At 34.3% G+C, this 20,189-nt stretch overlaps 1 protein-coding gene across 2 annotated transcripts in view; it reads left to right on the forward strand.

The window, feature by feature from the left end:
* The window catches only part of LOC109838390 (GDT1-like protein 5), a 36,242-nt gene continuing 20,972 nt past the window's right edge, over positions 4,920 to 20,189 (forward strand). Inside the window, exons 1-8 of one of the 2 annotated variants that reach the window (XM_020406839.1) lie at positions 4,920 to 5,044; positions 5,151 to 5,200; positions 5,292 to 5,360; positions 11,570 to 11,629; positions 11,726 to 11,773; positions 14,110 to 14,198; positions 14,298 to 14,334; positions 14,409 to 14,456. In XM_020406839.1, coding sequence (XP_020262428.1) covers positions 5,180 to 5,200; positions 5,292 to 5,360; positions 11,570 to 11,629; positions 11,726 to 11,773; positions 14,110 to 14,198; positions 14,298 to 14,334; positions 14,409 to 14,456 — 372 coding nt within the window. In that variant the 5' untranslated portion in view covers positions 4,920 to 5,044; positions 5,151 to 5,179. Of the gene's footprint in view, positions 5,201 to 5,291; positions 5,361 to 11,569; positions 11,630 to 11,725; positions 11,774 to 14,109; positions 14,199 to 14,297; positions 14,335 to 14,408; positions 14,457 to 20,189 lie in introns of both variants that reach the window. The other variant, XM_020406838.1, reaches the window with a different exon arrangement.

The raw sequence follows: 20,189 nt of genomic DNA on the forward strand, positions 1-20,189 counted from the left end.
ATTGTAGCATTCTATGTGAAAGTCCTCAAATTGTAGCCTTCTGGAAGTCGTCAGATTGTAACTTCCATCATCGGTATTTGATGGGGGATCAACTATCTATTGTGATTTTTAGACAGCCTACAGTAAGAAAGTCTTATAAAAAGACTAATTTTACTTTGAATTTGTAATCGATAAACATGTAATGGATTCAGCAATGAAGATATCAACTTTCACCGCAAACAATTATCTGCTTCTAGAGCTATTTTTTCTATTCTTTTCTTTTTTTTGACGAAAAGAGCAATTTTTTTCTTATCTGGGTTGTTGCCACACTATGATGCTTGCTTGAAGAGAAGTAATAGGGAGTTTAAGCAGCTTCGGTATGAACTATATAAGGTTTCGGTGCATGCATATGTCAACAAAACCACTTATCCAAAGGTTGTTTTCTTTTAAGAGTTCTAATACTAGTGATTTTGTCTCACGGCAGCCTCTGTCTCACTGCTTTTATATAATAATAGTTATTTGCACCTTATACCCAAAATTTCTAAATTTCTTTAATAATTTGATAGCCCAACATGCATGAAACTTTTATTAAAATTAGTTCACTCATGTTAAGTCTAATTGGGTTCATGTTACTTCTAACTCAGTTCCTGTTAGTTCTAACTCTGTTCCTGTTAGTTCTAAATTAGAACTAACTATTTAGAACTAACAGAAACTGAGTTAGAACTAAAAGGAACTGAGTTAGAACTAACATGAACCCAATTAGACCTAACAACTAAAACTAACATGAAATAAAACTAACACGAACACGAAATAAAACTAAAACCTAATATGAGCTTTTGAAAATTTCTGCTCTTAATCTCTTATATAGAACTAACGTTTATATTAGAAATAACACTACATGGAAGTTAGAACTAACATGACATCAGCTAAAACTACCATGAGAACCACTAGATCTGGAAGTTAGTTCTAGCTTATTCAATGTTAGTTCTGGTTTATGTACAATTAGTTCTAGCCCATCTCGTGTTACCTCTAGCCCCAGCCCACGTTATTCTTTTCACAATTATTAGTACTAGTTGCTACGTTAGTTTTGGCTGATTCAATGTTAGTTCTGATTTATGTACAGTTAGTTCTAGCACATCTCGTGTTACCTCTAGCCCCAACCCACTTTATTCTTATCACAAGTGTTGGTTATAGTTAGAACTAACATAGCCACTAGAACCAACACTTACACTAGAATTAACGCTAGATGGAGTTAGAACTAACACGAGGACAGCTAGAACTAACACCACAACAATCAGAACTAACAATAACTTAGCTAAAACTAACATGACCACTAGAGCCGACAATTACACTAGAACTATCGCTAGATTGAGCTAGAATTAACACGAGAACAACTGGAACTAACACCACAACAACTAGAACTAACAATAACTCAGCTAGAACTAACATAGTCAATAGAACCAACACTTACACTAGAACTAACGCTAGATGGAGCTAGAACTAACACGAGGATAACTAGAACTAACACCACAACAGTCAGAACTAACAATAACTTAGCTAGAACTAACATGACCACTAGAACCGACAATTACACTAGAACTATCGCTAGATTGAGCTAGAATTAACACGAGAACAACTAGAACTAACACTACAACAACTAGAACTAATAATAACTCAGCTAGAACTAACATAGCCACTAGAACCAACACTTACACTAGAACTAACGCTAGATAGAGCTAGAACTAACACGAGAATAACTAGAACTAACACCACAACAATCAGAACTAACAATAACTTAGCTAGAACTAACATGGCCACTAGAACCGACAATTACACTAGAACTATCGCTAGATTGAGCTAGAATTAATACGAGAACAACTAGAACTTGTTGGCCTTTTTGTTTTGATGATGTTTAACAAACAATTTACCACTAATGTTATTTGTCTAGTATTTGTGTTTTCTTATTTATTATAGACAAACAACGTAGTTGGAGGATGGATGAAATCGAGCCTTAATGATCATATCAAATGGAGGTTGGCGGAATTGTGGAGTGAAGCAAATTCAATTCAAGTTAAAGATCCAATTACAAGCTTCTTCTACAAAGTTTACCAAGTCATGCTCATTGAAGACCTTCATCAAGCTTGGGTATATTTAGTATAGGTTTATATTATGTGTGTTTAATACTCTAAGCTCAATATCATATACACACACAATATTGGATTTTCTCACAAAATGAGCTATTTTGAGAAAACTTTGTGATATTGTTTTATTGACCATGTTTACTTTATATTCATGTGTTATAATATTTATGAAGATATTTCATAAAGTTTCAATATGCGTTTAAACTCTTTTTGTCAAAAATATGTTCTTAACAAATTCATATTCATGCATGTTTTTACAAAATAATGAGTTTTCACAATTAAGAAATGAAAATTGAGAAATTCTTTTTCTAACATGTTTGTTTTTATGTTTATAAACATTTCGCAAAGTTTCATCAAGTTTGGAATTAATTTGTTATGTTTAATGGAATTTACAAAATCATGTTTTTCGTTCGTGCATGTTCGTGCATGTTTTACAAAACAGATGAGTTTTCATAAATGGGAAGTGATATTCAAGAAATTCTTTCTTTGACATGTTTATCTACATGTTTAGAAACTTTCCTCAAAATTTTACTATTTTTGGAGTTAATTTACTGTGTCAAATTGATTTTACAAAATCGTGTATGTCTGTAGTTTTTCAGAAGCTGTAAATCTGTGTTCTAACATTTATTTCTCTCAACTGGGATATTCTTTTTCAGAAATTCTTTCTCTAACATTTCATTCTACACGTCTATAACCTTCCCACAAAATTTCATATTTTTTGGAGCTGTTTTACTATTTTTAATTGATTTTACAAAACTGAAACACAGTACTACAGTACCCGCGGTCGACCGGTACGGTCGACCGCCAAACTCTCTGGACGTGGTTACTGTAGCACAACGGCTATATTTTCCAGATTTTGATATATCCATTTTTTGTCTTTTTGCTTAGTTTTCTTGGGTTTTTGGGCTTGTTTCATGAGCCTATATATACTCCATGCCATCATACTTCTAAGGGCACTCAAGAAATGTTTTAAACAAGTTTAAAGAGTTTTAAACAAGGGTTTAAGTGTGTTAGTGTTTGTTTTTGAGAGATTGTAACATTGAGTTGTGCTTAATTGAGTTCTCATCTATTGTAGAGAACAAATTTATATTTGTTATATTGTGAGTGTTGTAAGGTTTTCGGTGAGCTAGAAAACCGAGTGTGTTGTGAAGTTTTCGGTGAACTAGAAAACCGAGTGTGAGGAGTGAACGTTGTTCGGTGAGCTAGAACTAACACCACAACAGATAGAACTAACAATAACTAAGCTAGAACTAACATAGCCACTAGAACCAACACTTACACTAGAACTAATGCTAGATGAAGTTAGAACTAACACGAGGATACCTAGAACTAACACCACAACAGCCAGAACTAACAATAACTAAGCTAGAATTAACATGGTCACTAGAACCGACAATTACACATGAATTAAGTTAGAACTAACATGAATTAGAACTAGAACTAACATGAAGTGAGTTAGAACTAACAAAGAGTCCAAGGCCCAAGGCCTAATCAAAGACATTCAAATATATATTGTAGCTGCAGGGGTTTGAACTCCTGACCTCCTCTCCAAATTCCCAAGCTTTACCACTAGATCAAGTAGCTAAAATATTAATGTTAGTTCTACTTAAAGTTAGCTTTAACATGAATTAGAACTAACATGAAATAAGTTAGAACTAACATTAAATAACTTAGAACTAACATAAGTTATTGCTCGTGATAGAGTTTAAAAAAGGGCGGGAAATTTCCCTCCATTTTTCAGTCAGTTCGCATTAATAGGATACGATTTTCCATGTTTTTGGGGACCAGATGTCTAGGGAGGATAAGTGAAGGGGTAATTTCGGTTTTTTTAAAAATATAATCTTTTTTTGCACTACTGACCTAGAGGGGCCTTGAAATATTAAATGATATTTTTTGGGGCTGAATCACATGTGCCAAAATACAAAGGGTCTGGTCACATGAATTCCTTACTTTTGGGGCCTGGACACATTTTTCCCTATAATTTATGTATTTTTATGATATAATATCTTAATTTATACATTTCTTACTTGTGAACAAGAAAAGCAAATGACAGTTCAAGTCTTAAGGATACAGTACGAGATTGTAAGAAGTGCATTGGTAAATGAAGAAAAGTGAGAAACCATGGTAGTATGCAATAACCATGGTACTACACAATCACATTAAAACCACATATATTATTTAGCTAGTTCAATTGTTCATGTCAAATGTAACTCGTGTCGTTCAGATTTAAATTGAAGATTAGCAGTTACTAAAAAAAAGTATGCTTTTAAGCAATTATAAATAAGCATAGCTTTCTAATATACAAGAGAACAAATTTATTCTAGTTTAGTTCTACTCTAAAAAGTGGGATAAATTCAGAAACTAGAACTGATCTTTTCTATATAGCATGGATTATATAGCATTGACGAAAAGTGAAATAGTTTTTTACAATTATCCCAGTTCTATTTTTGTACCAAACCTAATTGAATAACACTTTAAAATTTTATCCTAATAAAAAATTCTAATCGACTAATACCATATAAATTTATCCTATAAATTATCTCAATTCTAGTTTATAGTTCCGCTTGACTAAAAACTCCAAACAAAATTGTAATTGATCTAACCAAAGCAAGACCAAAAAGGGCTTGCTTAAACGTAACTTTAACTCGTGATGTGGAAGCATAGATTTTGATTACTCTCCTCCAACAGATCTCAACCGTCGGATCAAAGCGTTTCACTTTCATTCCCGAGTCATCAAATGCAGTCATCTAACACGCTTATTAATCATCAAACCCCACATTTTCTTCGACCTCCACGTTTCTTTTTAATTTTTTTTTATTTTCTGGGCAACTTATATTTAAAAAAAAAAGAGCAATTTGCTGCTGCTGAAAGCTGGGGGATTATCATCACTCAGCTTTCAGTGGGCATCGAATTCTGTTTTTGGGGTAATAAAATCCTTATTCTAATTTTAGTGGGTATAAAGTCAACTAGAGAAAAGAATTGGGTTTTATTCTTATTCACTCTCACCTCTTATTTTCCCACCATCTCTAGGGTTTCATTTCCTTGATTGTATCGCCGAAATGGGTTTGTCTCTGCTCGAGGTTTGTTCATCGCCATGATCTTTTATTTTTGTTTTTATGATTAATTACGTGTTTGATGAATTTACTTTGGTTTTTTCTTACTTAATCTTAGGGTTTCACCAAGTCGCTTGCGATGACTGTGCTATCTGAGATTGGGGACAAGACTTTCTTTGCTGCTGCGGTAATTTCTTATTTGTGTCTTTTTTTTGTTGTGAACCTTTTACATGATTTCTTCGCATTTTGAATTTGTTGAAGCTGAAGTTATGATCCAGCCCTTGCTTAATTCTCAAATTGGATAAAGTTTTGTGTAAGGAAATAATTTAGATGCTTAATTGATGCATTAGACTTATTTTGACTTCTTCAAAACATAAGTCAGATGAATCCTAGGCGCAAGAATTATGTGACTCTGATGCTTTGAAGAACTGGTGTCTTTTTATTGATGAAAATACTGTCAAAATTGGTCATTATATGACAAAATTGATTATGACATGAGTTTTTGCTTCCGTTTCTTCGAAAATCTAAACTTATTGTCTTGTTTCATCCGCATTTTTTTGGAATATGAAGCTTGGTGTTGAATGTCAAAGCATAACTGTAGGAATTGTGATGGGGAGCAGCGAGGACTTCAATTTCGAGGCGAGAAATCGTCGGCGACTTGGCAGAATAGGGTTAAAATCCACGATGAAGAAGAAGGCTACCAAGATGAACAATATGCGGTTACTGTTCAAGCGTGAATAATAGCCCTTTTTTTTGGAGTTGTTTTGACTTGGTTGGATGGTGGGGATTCTTTTGGAGTGGAAATGAGTGGTGGATGATCGAGAAGGATAATTGAAAGAGAATTTTAATATGTACTAGGCATCACACTTAGGTGTCTCACACTTAAGGGCTTCACACCCTAAAGAAATTTTACATGCCAATAAGCAATTCACATGCTCGAGAGAGTTCTCAAACTCAAATTTTTTATTGATCAATTTCTATTCCTCATGGAGGATTACATTTCTTAAAGAAAGCAACTAAACATTTAAGGAAGTAAATAAAAATCCTAATCAAATCAAAATCTAATAAAACTAAAAGATGCAATCAAACAAAATCCTATCTAAAATAGAAAGAGATTTTAAAATCAAATCATAAAGAAATCCTAACTAAAAAAAAGATTACATGGGATCAAATTAAGTATTACTAAAATTAAAATTATTCTAATAGATCTTAAAATCTTTTGATGGACGATCCATGATAGTCCCGCATCAAATCTCCCCTTATTAGAGAAAACTCGATCTCGAGGTTTATAATGGGAGAATGTAATGTTTGAGTTGATTGGTGAGAAGAATTCTATTGTAGATTGCAAGATCTTCAAGATGAGCTCTGGGTTTGATTCAAGCTCGAGCGTTAGTCGACCTGTTGCTTTGTTTTTGGTTCCAACTTTTGTTTAAGCTTGGGCTCTAGATCTATTTTTTGATTTGCTTCTTCTAACTGTAGTTCATGCTCGTACTCTAGATTGATCTTTTGATTTACATCTGATTTTGGCTCACGCTCAGATTCGGGCTTTGATTCTTGATTAAATTTTTGATCGTGCTCTGCTTTCTCGTCTGACTTGAGTTGAGGCTTCGGATCTAGATTGAAATCAAATTTTGATTGAAGATCCACATTTGGCCGGGATTGAGGAATTTATGTTGGCTTTGCTTTAGATTTTGAAGAGAAACAATATCTTCTAGATGGTGGACTAGAGTACATTCTTTCCAAAAGAGGTTTCATAGTTATCCACGAACGGATGTTTGAATGATAATAATTTCTATACCACCAATATTTTGCCTCCCACTTTAGCCTACACTCAGCATATAAATACATTTTCAGTTCTGACAGATCATAGGTAGAAAATATATTTTTTATATTAAAAATCCAGATGTCAAATTTATAAGCCTCCTCATATCCATCAAATCCATAAAAGAAGTCCAAGGTACCAAATTTAAGTGGATTAAAATCCTACTATTGTGAAGGAGGTACCAGTATTTTACCCCTGATAACTGTGGATCCTTCGTCTCTAATACTATGATGGGGAGCGGCGCGAGGACTTCAATCTGGAGGCGAGAAATTGTCAGCGACTTGGTGGAATAGGATTAAAATCCATGACAAAAAAGAAGGCTATCAAGATGAACAGTACGTGGGTACTGTTCAACCGTGAACAATAGCTCTTTTTTGTGTGTGGACTTGTTTTGACTTGGTTGGATGGTGGGGACTCTTTTAGAAGGGAAATGAGTGGTGGATGATCGAGAAGGATAATTGAAGGAGAACTTTAAACCCAAGGGCTTCACACCCCAAAGACACTTCACATGCCAATAAGCAATATTCATGCTCAAGAGAGAATTCTCAAACTCAATATTTTTATTGATCAATTTCTATTCCTCATGGAGGGTTACATTTCTTATTTATAGAAAAAGAAAGCAACTAAACATTTAAAGTAAGTAAATAAAAATCCTAATCAAATCAAAACCTAACAAAACTAAAAGATGCAATCAAATAAAATCTTAGCTATAATAGAAAGAGATTTTAAAATCAAATCGTAAAGAAATCATAACTAAAAAAAGATTACATGAGATCAAATCAAATATTACTAAAATTAAAATTATTCCAATAGATATTAAAATCTTTTTATGGATGATCTATGATTGTCCTGCATTAAATTGTCTATACCTAAGTAACCTAACTCCTTATAACATGAAGCTCCGGTTACTTGCACAAATTGTTTCTAAAACAATGTTAACACTACCCTTCAAATCTTATATCCTAACTCGTTATCATTTTTCATGTGATTGGAAACAGTTACTAATGTTAGACCTTAACTCCAGCTGTAGTGCTGTTACTGAAAATAGCTTGCTTTTGGTCAAAGATGGCTTCATCTTCTTAACATGGAGTATTACTTTGACCCTTGACCCTAACTCAACCTGAATTTTACTTGGTGTGTGACCCTACCTGAAGATGAGTGAATCCATGCCTGGTCAAAACATCAATCCTGTATATATATATATATTACCAGGAGTTGGTTCACTTAAGATGACAACTGCTCTGGGTACTTTTGAATTTCCGTTTGGTATTGGACTATAGTGGAATGGTTTGTACTTTAGCTGTATCGAAGCCAAAGCATTTGAAAATCATCAGGTCAAAGCATTAAAACTGTAATTTTTTTTACCAGGAATGGGTTCAATGGACATGGCTACAGGTGCAGGTATTTTGAAGTTTTAGTATATTATTGAACTATAGTTGGATAATTTGTACCTGAGCTTTAGGCAAAGCTTTTGAAAACCACAGGTCAAAACATCAAACCTGTAACCCTTTAACCAGGAGTTGGTTTACTGAAGATGGCAACAATTTCGGGTACTTTGAAGTATCGAACTGTAGTTGGCTAATTTGTACTTGAGCTGAACTTAAGCCAAAGCATTTGAAAATCAGTGGAGTCCGGGTTATGGAGAGGTAATATTTGAAGCTGACCTGAACAAGCTTAGGGCAGTTTATGCCAGATAAACTGTTCCATTAGTCAATGATGCTCTCAGGATTCCTTATGTTTTTTGTTTGTTCACTTAATGCTCTTAAAAATTTGTTAATTTAGTTAATAAATTTTCTCTGTCGGCAATTTTCCTTAGAGCCATCATGGAAGTAATATTCATGTATTGTCCCTATTTTAAGTTATCACCACAGCACTAGTCAAGTAAATATCTTGGTCTTATAACTAATAGTGGCCTCGCTATAAATGTTAAGAGTGATGTAATTACATATATACTAAAGCATTGGCATCGGCAATCAGTTTGCTCCTACATGTTTCGGTTATACTTGCATAATTTGTGGACTGAAGAGCTTCTGTTGTGCGATATTTTTGTAAGATATGATTTTTTTATTGAGTCTTTGCTTATATCATGTCTATGAGATGAATGCAATTCCCTCCACATTTATTATCTTCTCATATTGTTGTGGAAATTTTCTTGTCTAGTAGAATGTTGAAAGTTTCTATGATTGGTCCATCTCTTCTCCATAGTTTGCTTCGTCAGGAATTCTGGACGAATATCAGAAATTTGACGTATCGTTGACAAAAGAACAAAATCTTGTGAAACCTTTCATTTTAGTCTATTATCTGAGTCGTAGGCTGCAAGACACCTATACAGACATCTTGTTTTTGTTTAAGTAATGAATATACTCCTCCAATTTATACCATGGGCAACATGTAGCTCTGCATATGCCTCTAGTTTGCGCTGCTGTCTAATTTCTTACGTTTACAACTACAACTTACTGATTTAACTAAAGTTGGGTTATATGTATTTGACTCATTGTATTTTAGCAGCTCAGAGTTAAACATATTCAGAAATTAAATCAGCATCCTATGTATGAGGACTCAAGTAATCTGAAATAAGAAGTCATCTCATGGCTATGTTTTCAGAATCTAGCACTTATTAACCACTAGTCATATTCTGTTGGAGATAGTGCTAGTGAGGTTAATTCTACTTCCCTTAAAAAATTAAAACAATTTTTTACATCATGTCCACCAGTTGTAAAAGCAAGTCTTAAGGTTAACTTATATTCTTATATTCATAATTGAAGTCTTCACATGCCGGTTCAGTCTAGCTCATCAAAATTGTGTACGATCTGGTATATCTTCAGTTTCTTTTCACATTATCAAGCATGTGAAAGTATTCCCGGTGGTTCCTTCTGTTGATGCCAAGGACCAAGAATTTGTATCCTTAGTTGAAATTGTCCTTCTTGTGTGGTAATTAGCATTGCTAGATTTTACTGGCAGTGCCAGGTGTAAATAAAAGAAGATTTTATTGTAGATGAGAGCCAGCATAACAACTTTGTTAGGTACCTTTTAGAATTGGAAAATACATCACAGATGGAGAAGAAAATAATTGTCTTCATTTGTAGAGTTTAGTTTGCTAATTCATAGACCTTAAGATTTGTTTGGAGCAGAACATTGCAACATGGATCTTCAGCTTTGACTGAAGGATACAGAGGAACGTAATTCGAGCTATATGGTCCATGTAATATACTGATATAGATCTCTTACAATTGAATAGGCATACACAAGACAGAAGATAACTTCAAGTTTAGCCAATTCGGCGTCTGTGCATGCCCAAATGCTGCAAACTTAAGATCAGCCTGGGATATAGGAATAGGATTTTTCTGTTGATGAAAGAAGTTAAATTCTAATTTAATCTAAAATGATTATTGGAGCTGGATGTCTGGAGCTAATGTTAAAATTGGCCTTATTTAGTTACCACCTATATCACAAAGCTTTGCTTTTGAAGCTTCATGCCTTTCCAGTGGAATACATTACATATTAAGCAGGTTTTCTTGGGAATAGATTTGTTTTATATCACTAGCGACAGCGTATCAATAGGCGATAGAAGGTACTAGAAAAAAGGTGAATTCTGATTAGAACTTTTCTCAAACTTTGGTATGTATGGAAGCATTTATGAACTTTGATTATAATTTGTTGTTTTTTTGGGTTAAAGAGCCCTTTAGAATTGATGGATGTGCTTAAAGGATCATGGCATGCATAATTACATTCGATAAGAAGTTTAGAATGTTAATAGATCTGTCAGCTCTGCACAAGAGTTGGATTTTGAGGATCCAAAACCTACTGGATCGGAAATATAGCTGTAATTGCATATTTTTGGTAGATTGGCTTCACTAAAATTTCAGAATCACTTGTCTTATATTTTGTTGATTCACTGTAAGCTGTTTATTTGTCTCAGTCTAGCTTTGCTTACCTGGAGACAGTTGCCACGTAGTGTGAAATATATTGTTTTCCCTCTCTGTCGGTATACTAGATTCAGCAGTTATGTTCTTTTTATCAATTTGGGGCTTCTTACATCCTTGACAACGCTTGTATACAGAGAGTATACACCCTTTTTATTGATTTTATTCTTTTCCATATGTTAATACTTGTTCATGGATTCTCTTGTGGAGCTTGTCTTGTTCATGGCCATCCTTCCGCACTTGCTTAGTTTTAGTAGTCGTAGATGTTGTCTTCTATTTGATCATTGAGTATAAACTGCACATGTAGCTTATGTAGCAAGCTAGTTTGGTAATTTCCACTTTCTCTAGCGTGTTACTTTGTGTGGTTAACTTTCCATTTAAGTGGAAAAATATGAAGAGTAGGCTTGATATGCTTGACATCTAATATTATAAGTCAAAAAATTCTTTCTTTGTTTCTCTCTCATTTCACTAAATTTCTTCAAATAAAATTCTTATTTGGCCTATTTCTTGAACTCTCTCTTTGTGCTTCTATGTTGCTACAGTTGAATTCTGTTGTTTGTTCTGATATAAGATTAGATCTGTGTTTGTTATGAATATCATGTTACTCCATCATATTTTTCCTGCACCTAACACTAAATTCTATTGTTTAAGATTTTGGCAATGCGTCATCCACGGAGGTTTGTCCTAACAGGCTGTTTAACGGCATTAACTGTGAGTTTTATTCCATGTAACTTGGTTTACTATAATTTATTTCCCTAGTGTAATCACTTTTTTGTTTATATTACTTACATAATATGTTGCATACAGGTAATGACAATTCTATCTGCTGTTCTTGGCTGGGCTGCCCCAAATCTGGTAAGCAAGTTGTTTTACGAGAGTCTGAAAATGTAGCATTTCTTTTATGTTTTATCATTATATTTCTAATATTTTCATCTGAATTTAAGATTTTGGGTTAATTTTGGAAAATGGGGGTCGTCCCAGAAAAAAAAAAAAAAAAAAAAAAAAAATTAAAATGTTATTATAGATAACCCCCTTCAGCTTTCAAAATATTATTTACCCCCTCAACTTTTCTCACTTAACCCCCTAAACTAATATAATTTAAATCTAAGGAACAAATGATTTAAAATGACTATACTATCCCTAAGACATTAAAATTCTTTACCACAGTTTTCCTTTTTAACTTCTTTTTGGTTACCTCTTCTTATTCCTCCATCTTCATTGCTATGTTCATGTGCAAATCTATTCTTTTCTTTCTTTTTTAAACTCTAAAGTTCTTTTATTTTCTATTTTATCCATGCTTATAATGTTTGAAGCAATTGAAACTTTTTTTTTTCTGAAGATTAGTTTCCTTATCAAAACCCATCGAACCGATGATTGGGTTGGGTTTTTACACTCACATGAATTGTTTTTCAACCAAGGGTATTTTAATCATTGGATATTTCAAATTAATAATATTATGGGGGTTATTTGAAAAAATTAGAAAGATAAAGGGTGTTTTGTGAGACACGGCATAGTTAAGGGGGTTTTCGTCGTATTTTGAAAGTTGAGGGGTTTATCTACGACACCCTCAAATTTGAGGGGGGGTTTTCTAAAGATAAAATAGCTAAGGGGAGTTTTCTGAGACAAGCCCTATAGTTGAGGGGGGTTTTCTAAAGTTAACCTAAGATTTTTGTTTTCCGTTAATTGTTGTCACTTTATGTCTGATGAAAGGAAATTTATATTATATCTAGGCCCTTTCAGAATGAATGCAAAGGCTAGTTCTTTCTTTGATCAGTATGATATTGGAATCTACATACAGTGATACTGTATCCCCGCCAACTCTGTTGCATAGTTTATTTTACTCATATTATTGTAAAGGAACATAGTGTATTATGTCATTCAGGGTAGATTTTTGTTTCTGAGACTTCCAATTTAATATATTTAAGTTATCAACTGATGTCATTTTTTCACTAGTCCTCGTGTTAATGAAATTTGGTTGAGATATGTGAATAACAACACAGGTAAGTTGATGGGTGAAAAATTGGTGTGTCAATTTAGCTAGCAACAGCATCATTACCTACTTTCAGTGGCTCTTTTTGGGGATCATTGTAGACATGTGGCTATATATATTTCCTATAATTTCATGAAAATGATTATATTCCATGTGGTTGTTAGACTCTTAGTTTCTTATGCTTGTAAACTTTAAGCCTGTGATATGTAGACTTTAAGCCTGTGATATGTGGACACCTCCCAATCAAAAAAATGGCTTGTCTGCCTAGTGAACATGCACGTCCAGCTGTGCCATGTGCTTTCATATCTGTAGACATCTGTTCACCTTAAAAACAAGTGTAGGATGAAGCAATATTTTTCCTCCTTTGACAAAATTTGGTTTATATATCATTTTACTATTTTGGTCTATTTCATTTGTGAATTATATTCCGAGACGTATACTTACTGATATGCATTCATATTAAAAAAAAGGTATATATGTATCCTTGGACTCAAGTCTAGAATTTGAACAGCTTCCGCAATAGCTACCTCAAGTACATATCGAGTACGCTCATAACTACGTTTGAAAATTGCAGTTTATAGCTAATTATAGTGCAAGAGATGAGACACATATATCCTTAATGGTTTTGACTTCATTCAGTGTGTTAATTTTATATGAGATGTGTATCTTCCTTATGTTGGTAGGTTTGGGAAAAGTTGTTAACTTGACCAACTTTTTTTCCTTCTTTATAATATCTTTAAACTTGTAGTCTTGGGAAATTAACGATGAAATAGTTGTAAAAAAAGGCTACCTATAATTTCTATTCGACGTAGTGAAGGGTGGTGAGAATCGTGAGATGGAAAGAAATTTTATATTACTGCAGAGGGAGCTGAAGTTTTTGAACTTTGTTGTTCACTAGAGCTTCATGGTTAGTATTTAACTTCGTTTGACTAAAATTTATGTAGATCTGTCATCGGTAATGCATCACACATATGCTTGTCAAAGGAAAGTTACTTTATGCAATGATTCATCTTTCCTAAAGATAAATCTGTAAATAAGAATGCTGATCTATGCTTGAAAGGAAAGAATTCTTCTTTTACTCTTGGCATGTTTGGCTCTCTGCATAATATTTAGAAGTAAGCCATGCTTTGTTAGTATTTGTTTAGACTTAAGTTTACATCTCAAGTAACCTATCCCAATATATGGGCTTGAAATGATGCAGATTTCTCGCAAATGGACACATAACATAACCACTGTATTGTTCTTTGGATTTGGGCTTTGGTCTATCTGGGAAGGATTTACTGAAGAAGGGTACATGCATCTGCCCGCTCCGATTTTTTGTATTTGTTTGAGTTTTGGATATGCAGTTAAAATTGATTTTGATAACCATGGTTGTATTTTGATTGCTAGGGAAGCTGAGGAGTTGAAAGAAGTAGAAGCCAAGCTGGTTGGTGATATTTTCTCCTGCTGCGAGTTCTTTCAGTCTATAAACTCACACACTGACATGTCTGAAATGATTAGGGTGCTGAATGGAAAGCAGATTCAGGAGTAGCCAAACGAAATTCTGAGGTCAGTTGCAAATTACTATTAAAATTTGATTTCTGCATATACTCTAATTAAAAAATTTACTCCTTTTCTGCACCTTCTTTTGGTTATCTGACTACCCATTTTATTCATAAAATGATCCTCCATTCGCAAGCGGTGGGTTGTAGATGTGATTGACACCTAAAGTTGTTACTGCTTTGTGTATACTACAATACTCTCCTTCCATTTGCTTTAAGATAGAAAGGGAAATATCTTTTTACCAGTTATGATTCTGATTTTCTCATATCTTGAGGATTTAAATTCAAACACTTGCTGGCCACCAGGGCTCCAAGTTGATTCTTTGTTGTTCAATTATATATTAATTATTTTTTCCTTGTTACATATGTTAGCTTGACACGATTTGTCATTCATTTAACAAGTTACAAAAGCTACAAATTTAAAATGACTGTAGCTTAGAATCTCATTGGTTGTAAGTTTGGCTCTTAAGCTAGAACTCATGGTTAAGGTTTTACATTGTCTGTTCTTCAGAGAAATCCTAGGGAGCACGATCTAGAATCTAGTAATCATCAGAAGCCTTTAAATACAATGGTTCTGTGCTTTGTATCAAATGTAAAATAATGTTATTGTCTTTTACCTCTAAACTCAATATAAATCTACTCCTCTATACAAATGGGAGAACCCAAGATTCACTATTCATGTCACAGTAAATGCTACAGTAACAGTTACTATAGCATTATTACTATAGCAACACGGAACTGGAGTGTCAGCTGGCCTGCAACCGCTCATACCAGTCTCCTTAAGGAGATCAAGAACATACTTCCGTTGGGAGACAAAAATCCCTTTCTTCGACCTAGCAACCTCCATGCCAAGGAAATACCTCAAAGATTTTAAGTCCTTGATCTCAAATGTTGATGAGATGGAAGTCTTCAATGGATTCATCTCAAGCACATCATCTCTAGTGAGAATTATATCATCTACATACACAATTAGTATGGAAATCTTCCCATCTTGTGAATGTTTGAAAATCATCGTATGATCACCTTGCCCTTGAGAATACCCTTGACTTTTAATGATGAGTAAATTTCTCAAACCAGGCTCTTGGCAACTGGTTAAACCTGTATAAGGACTTTTTCAATTTACACACCTTTGTGTCGACCTTTTCACCAAATCCAGGGGGTGCATCCATGTACACTTCTTCCTCCAAATCTCCGTTGAGAAATGCATTTTTTACGTCCAACTGTTGCAGGGACCGGTCAAGATTAACTGTAAGAGAAAAAAACTCTCATGGAGTTTAGCTTAGCAATTGGGGCGAATGTCTCCAAGTAATCAATGCCGTAGGTCTATGAGTGAACCCCTTGGCTACTAGTCGAGCTTTGTACTGTTCTAGAGAGTCATTTATACTTGACAGTAAACACCCATTTGCACCCTACAGTTGTCTTCCCTCTCTGTAGATCAAATAATTCCCATGTGCCATTTTTTTCAAGAGCTTTCATCTCCTCGAAGACAGCCTCCTTCGACTCAGGAACTTTCAGAGCATCTTGCACAGTATTAGGAATCTCCATACAAGACAATTGTGTGGTAAAAGCACGAAAGACGGGTGAGAGATTTTCATGACACATATTTGGACAATGGATGTTGGGTACAAGACCTCGCACCCTTTCAGATGGCAATGGGAAGATTAGAATCATCAAACTCTGGAGGGTTTATGGATTCTGGGCAGTGCAAAGGATTAGAAGACCCTTTCTTTTGAGTTATCCTCTGTCACGAGTAGACAATATCAAATGGTATTAATGCTGTAGTTTTTCCCCTTTTTCTTCTTTGTTAGTTGTTATAGGGTCATGAACATCATGAGATGGCACTGTAGGAAGACCTGTGCTTTAAGTATCTAAAACACTTGACCCACTTTCCCTTGGTATAATAAGGCTTGGATTTTCAGGTTGAATAATCAAGGTTGAGGAAGGGTCATTTTGTGAATCTTCGGTTTGGAAAAAATCATAAAAAAACGAATCTTTATTTTTGTTCCCCCCTAAAGATGAGGCGTGAAATAGAGAATTAATTCAAAAAATGTAACATCCATGGTAACAAACATTTTCTTTGAAATGAGTTCAAAACATTTATATCCCTTTTGTGTTGGAGCATATCCAACAAACACACATTTTGTGGCTCAGGGTTCAAGTTTCCTTGATTATGATTATCAATATGAACAAATACGGTACATCCAAATATTTTTAATGGTAAAAAAAAGAAAGTCTATTTGTAGGAAATAACTTATGAAAAGCATCAAAAGGTGTTTCAAAGTTTAAGGTCTTATTAGGCATTCTATTTGTGAGGTATGTAGCAGTAAGAACAGCTTCACCCCAAAGATATTTTGGTACCTGATTGGTATAAAGTAATGCCTGAGCTACTTCCAACAAGTGTTTGTTTTTTCTTTCAGCCAAACCATTTTATTGCGGAGTGTCAATACAAGAACTTTGATGACCAATTCCTTGTTTGAGGAAAAATTAGCCCATAACATTCTTGAAATATTCTTGACCATTATCACTCCGCAAAATTTGAATATTTTTTTGAAATTGCGTTTGTACCATGATGTAATTTTTTTTGAAAATTGTTTCCACTTCAGATTTTTCCTTCATCATATAAACCCAACTTAATCTCGTGTGATCATCAATAAAGGTCACAAACCATTTTTTTGCCAGAATATGTAGATGTTCTATATGGACCCCAAATATCACTATGAATTACAGTAAATGGTGTAGTTGGTTTATACGGTTGGGGGGAAAAAGATGCACGATGATGTTTAGCAAACTGACAGACTTCACATTGAAAAGAAGATGGACTTTTATTTATAAATAAAATTGGACACAAGTATTTTAAATACTGAAAACTAGGATGGCCTAACCTATAGTGCCATAACATAATATCATTATCTTTGGAAAAAAATAGAATTTAAGCAAGTACTTTGACATCGTCTACTCAAGTCAGGTCCATCGTCAAAATAATAGAGTCCATCTTTTTCCTTAGCACTGTCAATCATCCTCCCTGTGGTCAACTCCTGAAACTCACAATAAGAAGAGTAAAAATTAGCTTGACACTGATGATCAGAAGTAATTTTACTGATGGACAATAGATTGCAAGACAAATTGGTAACGTGGAGCACATCATGAAGGGTTATCGATGAAGTGAGTTTGATAGTTTCTATCCTGGCAATTATCGAGAGTGAACCATCTGCAATTTTAACCTTTTTATTGCCTGCACAAGGACTATAGGAGAACATTTTAGAGCAACCAGTTATATGATCAGTCGCACCAGAATCAATTATCCAAGAATGAACAGAATTAGGAACACCTAAAAATGCAGCGACAAGAGAGTTACTCTTCTAAACCAAAGAACAAGATGGAGTTAAGGACAGTTTTGGAGATTGAAACAATTTATACAGGTGCTCTAATTGTTCCTCGGTAAAAGGAACCGCATCTGAGTTGGTAGAAGGCTCTGAAGTCTCTTCAGTAGTGACTTAGTAGGCACGACCATCACGTTTGGATTTCGGCTTCCAATTCGCTGGTTTACTATGGAGCTTCCAATACGTCTCCCTCGTATGCCATGATTTTTTGCAATGGTCACACCATGGCTTTTTTCGCTCGTCATTGTCGAAATCAACACCTCTTGACACAAGGGCAGAGCTTTCAGATTCAGTGTTAAAACCAGGTTCTGTATTGTTCATCATGATTTTTCTCCTTAACTCCTCATGTCTAACCTCAGAAAATACTTCCCGAATAGAAGGCAATGGCTTCCTGCCAAGAATGCGGCCTCGAACTTCGTCCAAACTCCGATTAAGGCCGGCTAAAAACATATAAACTCTGTCGTTTTCCCTCTCTTCTTGTGGCGAGCGTAGTCATTCGAATTTTCCCAAACATCATCATAACACTGATCCCTGCCATAATGTTACCAATTCGTTGTAATAAGTGGTAACATCACGATCATTCTGTTTGGATTTTCAGAAACGAGTTTTCAACTCAAAAATCTGAGAAGAATTCTCTAGGTCTGAATAAAGATCTCGAATGGCCTCCCAGACATCTCGAGCAGTAGGAAGAAATAAGTGAGGCTTTCCAATGGCAAGTTCCATGGAATTGATGAGCCAAGCAATAACAAGAGAATTTTCGGACTGCCATTTTTTCAGATTTGGATCACCAGTAGTAGGTTTTGAAATTTCTCCAATCAAATGCCCGATTTCCCTTTGCCATCAACCGCCAACTTTACGGACTGAGCCCGTTCGAGATAGTTATGTCCGTTGAGTTTTATACCTAAGAGATAAATGGCCGAATTCTGGGAATAATAATCAGCAGATACAGACATGGAAGAAACAGTAAGGTTGGTCAGAATGGGTTCAGAAATACCAGAAGAACCGAAAGAGGTAGTAGGGTTTCTTTGAGTGCCGGTCATCGCCGACTTGTACAACATCATTAATAGTAAGAAGAAAAAGAAAAAAAGCATTCAGCTCTGATACCATGTAGTTTTTTTAGAAGAAAAACATCTCATACTTCTTAAATTTTCATTAGAAACGAGTACAATTAAATAGCAGAGAAAGACCTCAAATCAGGAATCCCACCAAATCAGGAAATTCCTCAATAAGTCAATCTCTAGGCTAGAAAATAGGAAACTAACTGTAAATCAAATCTGAAATAGTAATTTCAGATTTTATTTTATTTTTATATAGAAAATCCTAATTTATATCCTAAAAATCCAACACTCTTTTATTTTAGTATTATATATTATGTAATCTTTATTTTTAGGTAATATCTTTTTAGGATTTGATTTTAGGATCATGTAGAATCTTTGAGAATTTACTTTGTTAGAGATTTTATGTTGTTTCATTTTAGTTAGGATTTGATTAGGATTTTTATTTGCTTCCTTAATTGTTTAGATACTTACTTTTTCTATAAATAAGAGATGTAATCCTCCATAAGGAATAAACAATTGATTAGTAAAAATATTAAGTTATGAGAATTCTCTCTTCAGCATGTGAAACTCGAGGTTGAGTTTTTTCTAACAAGGAGAGATTTGATGCAGGATGATCAGTGTCGTTGATCAAATTTTTTTACGATTTACTAGAATCTCTTTTATTTTAGTACCATATGGTATAATATTTATTTTGTAGGTTATATTTTCTTAGGTTTTGGTTTTAAGATCATAAAGAATCTTTGAGAATTTACTTTGTAAGGATTTTGATTAGGATTTTGATTTGCTTCCTTAACTATTTAGATGCTTTCTTTTTCATAAATAAGAGGTGTAATCATTTATGAGGAATAGACATTTAATTAATAAAAATATTGAGTTATGAGAATTCTCTCTTGAGCATGTAAGGTGATCTTGGCATGCGATTTGCCTCTTGTGGTGTGAAGCCCTTGGACGTGAGGCACCTAGGTATGAAGCCTATGTATTTATCTAAAATCCTCTCCTTTATTCCTAACATTTAAACAAATCCTCTCCTAAAACGAAATCCTTCGTTAAACAGTAAACACCAAAGAATCCGAGAATGATACGTTTCATGGATAAGCAATAACTCATGTCTGTTCATGAGGGTGAACGATAATGTTTGTGTTCATCTATGTGAACAATAACAAAGGTGATGTTCATCACCTTTGCGGCAACCTTCTAATCCCTCACACCTCTTCATTGACTAGATCCAATCATGCACGAGCTTCAACAAGCCCCGATGAGCTCTCGTGATTCGATTAAGTATCGCCATTGCCAAATCACCTC

This window comes from Asparagus officinalis, chromosome 4, assembly GCF_001876935.1.
Source record: "Asparagus officinalis chromosome 4, Aspof.V1, whole genome shotgun sequence".
Taxonomy (NCBI): Eukaryota; Viridiplantae; Streptophyta; class Magnoliopsida; order Asparagales; family Asparagaceae; genus Asparagus; species Asparagus officinalis.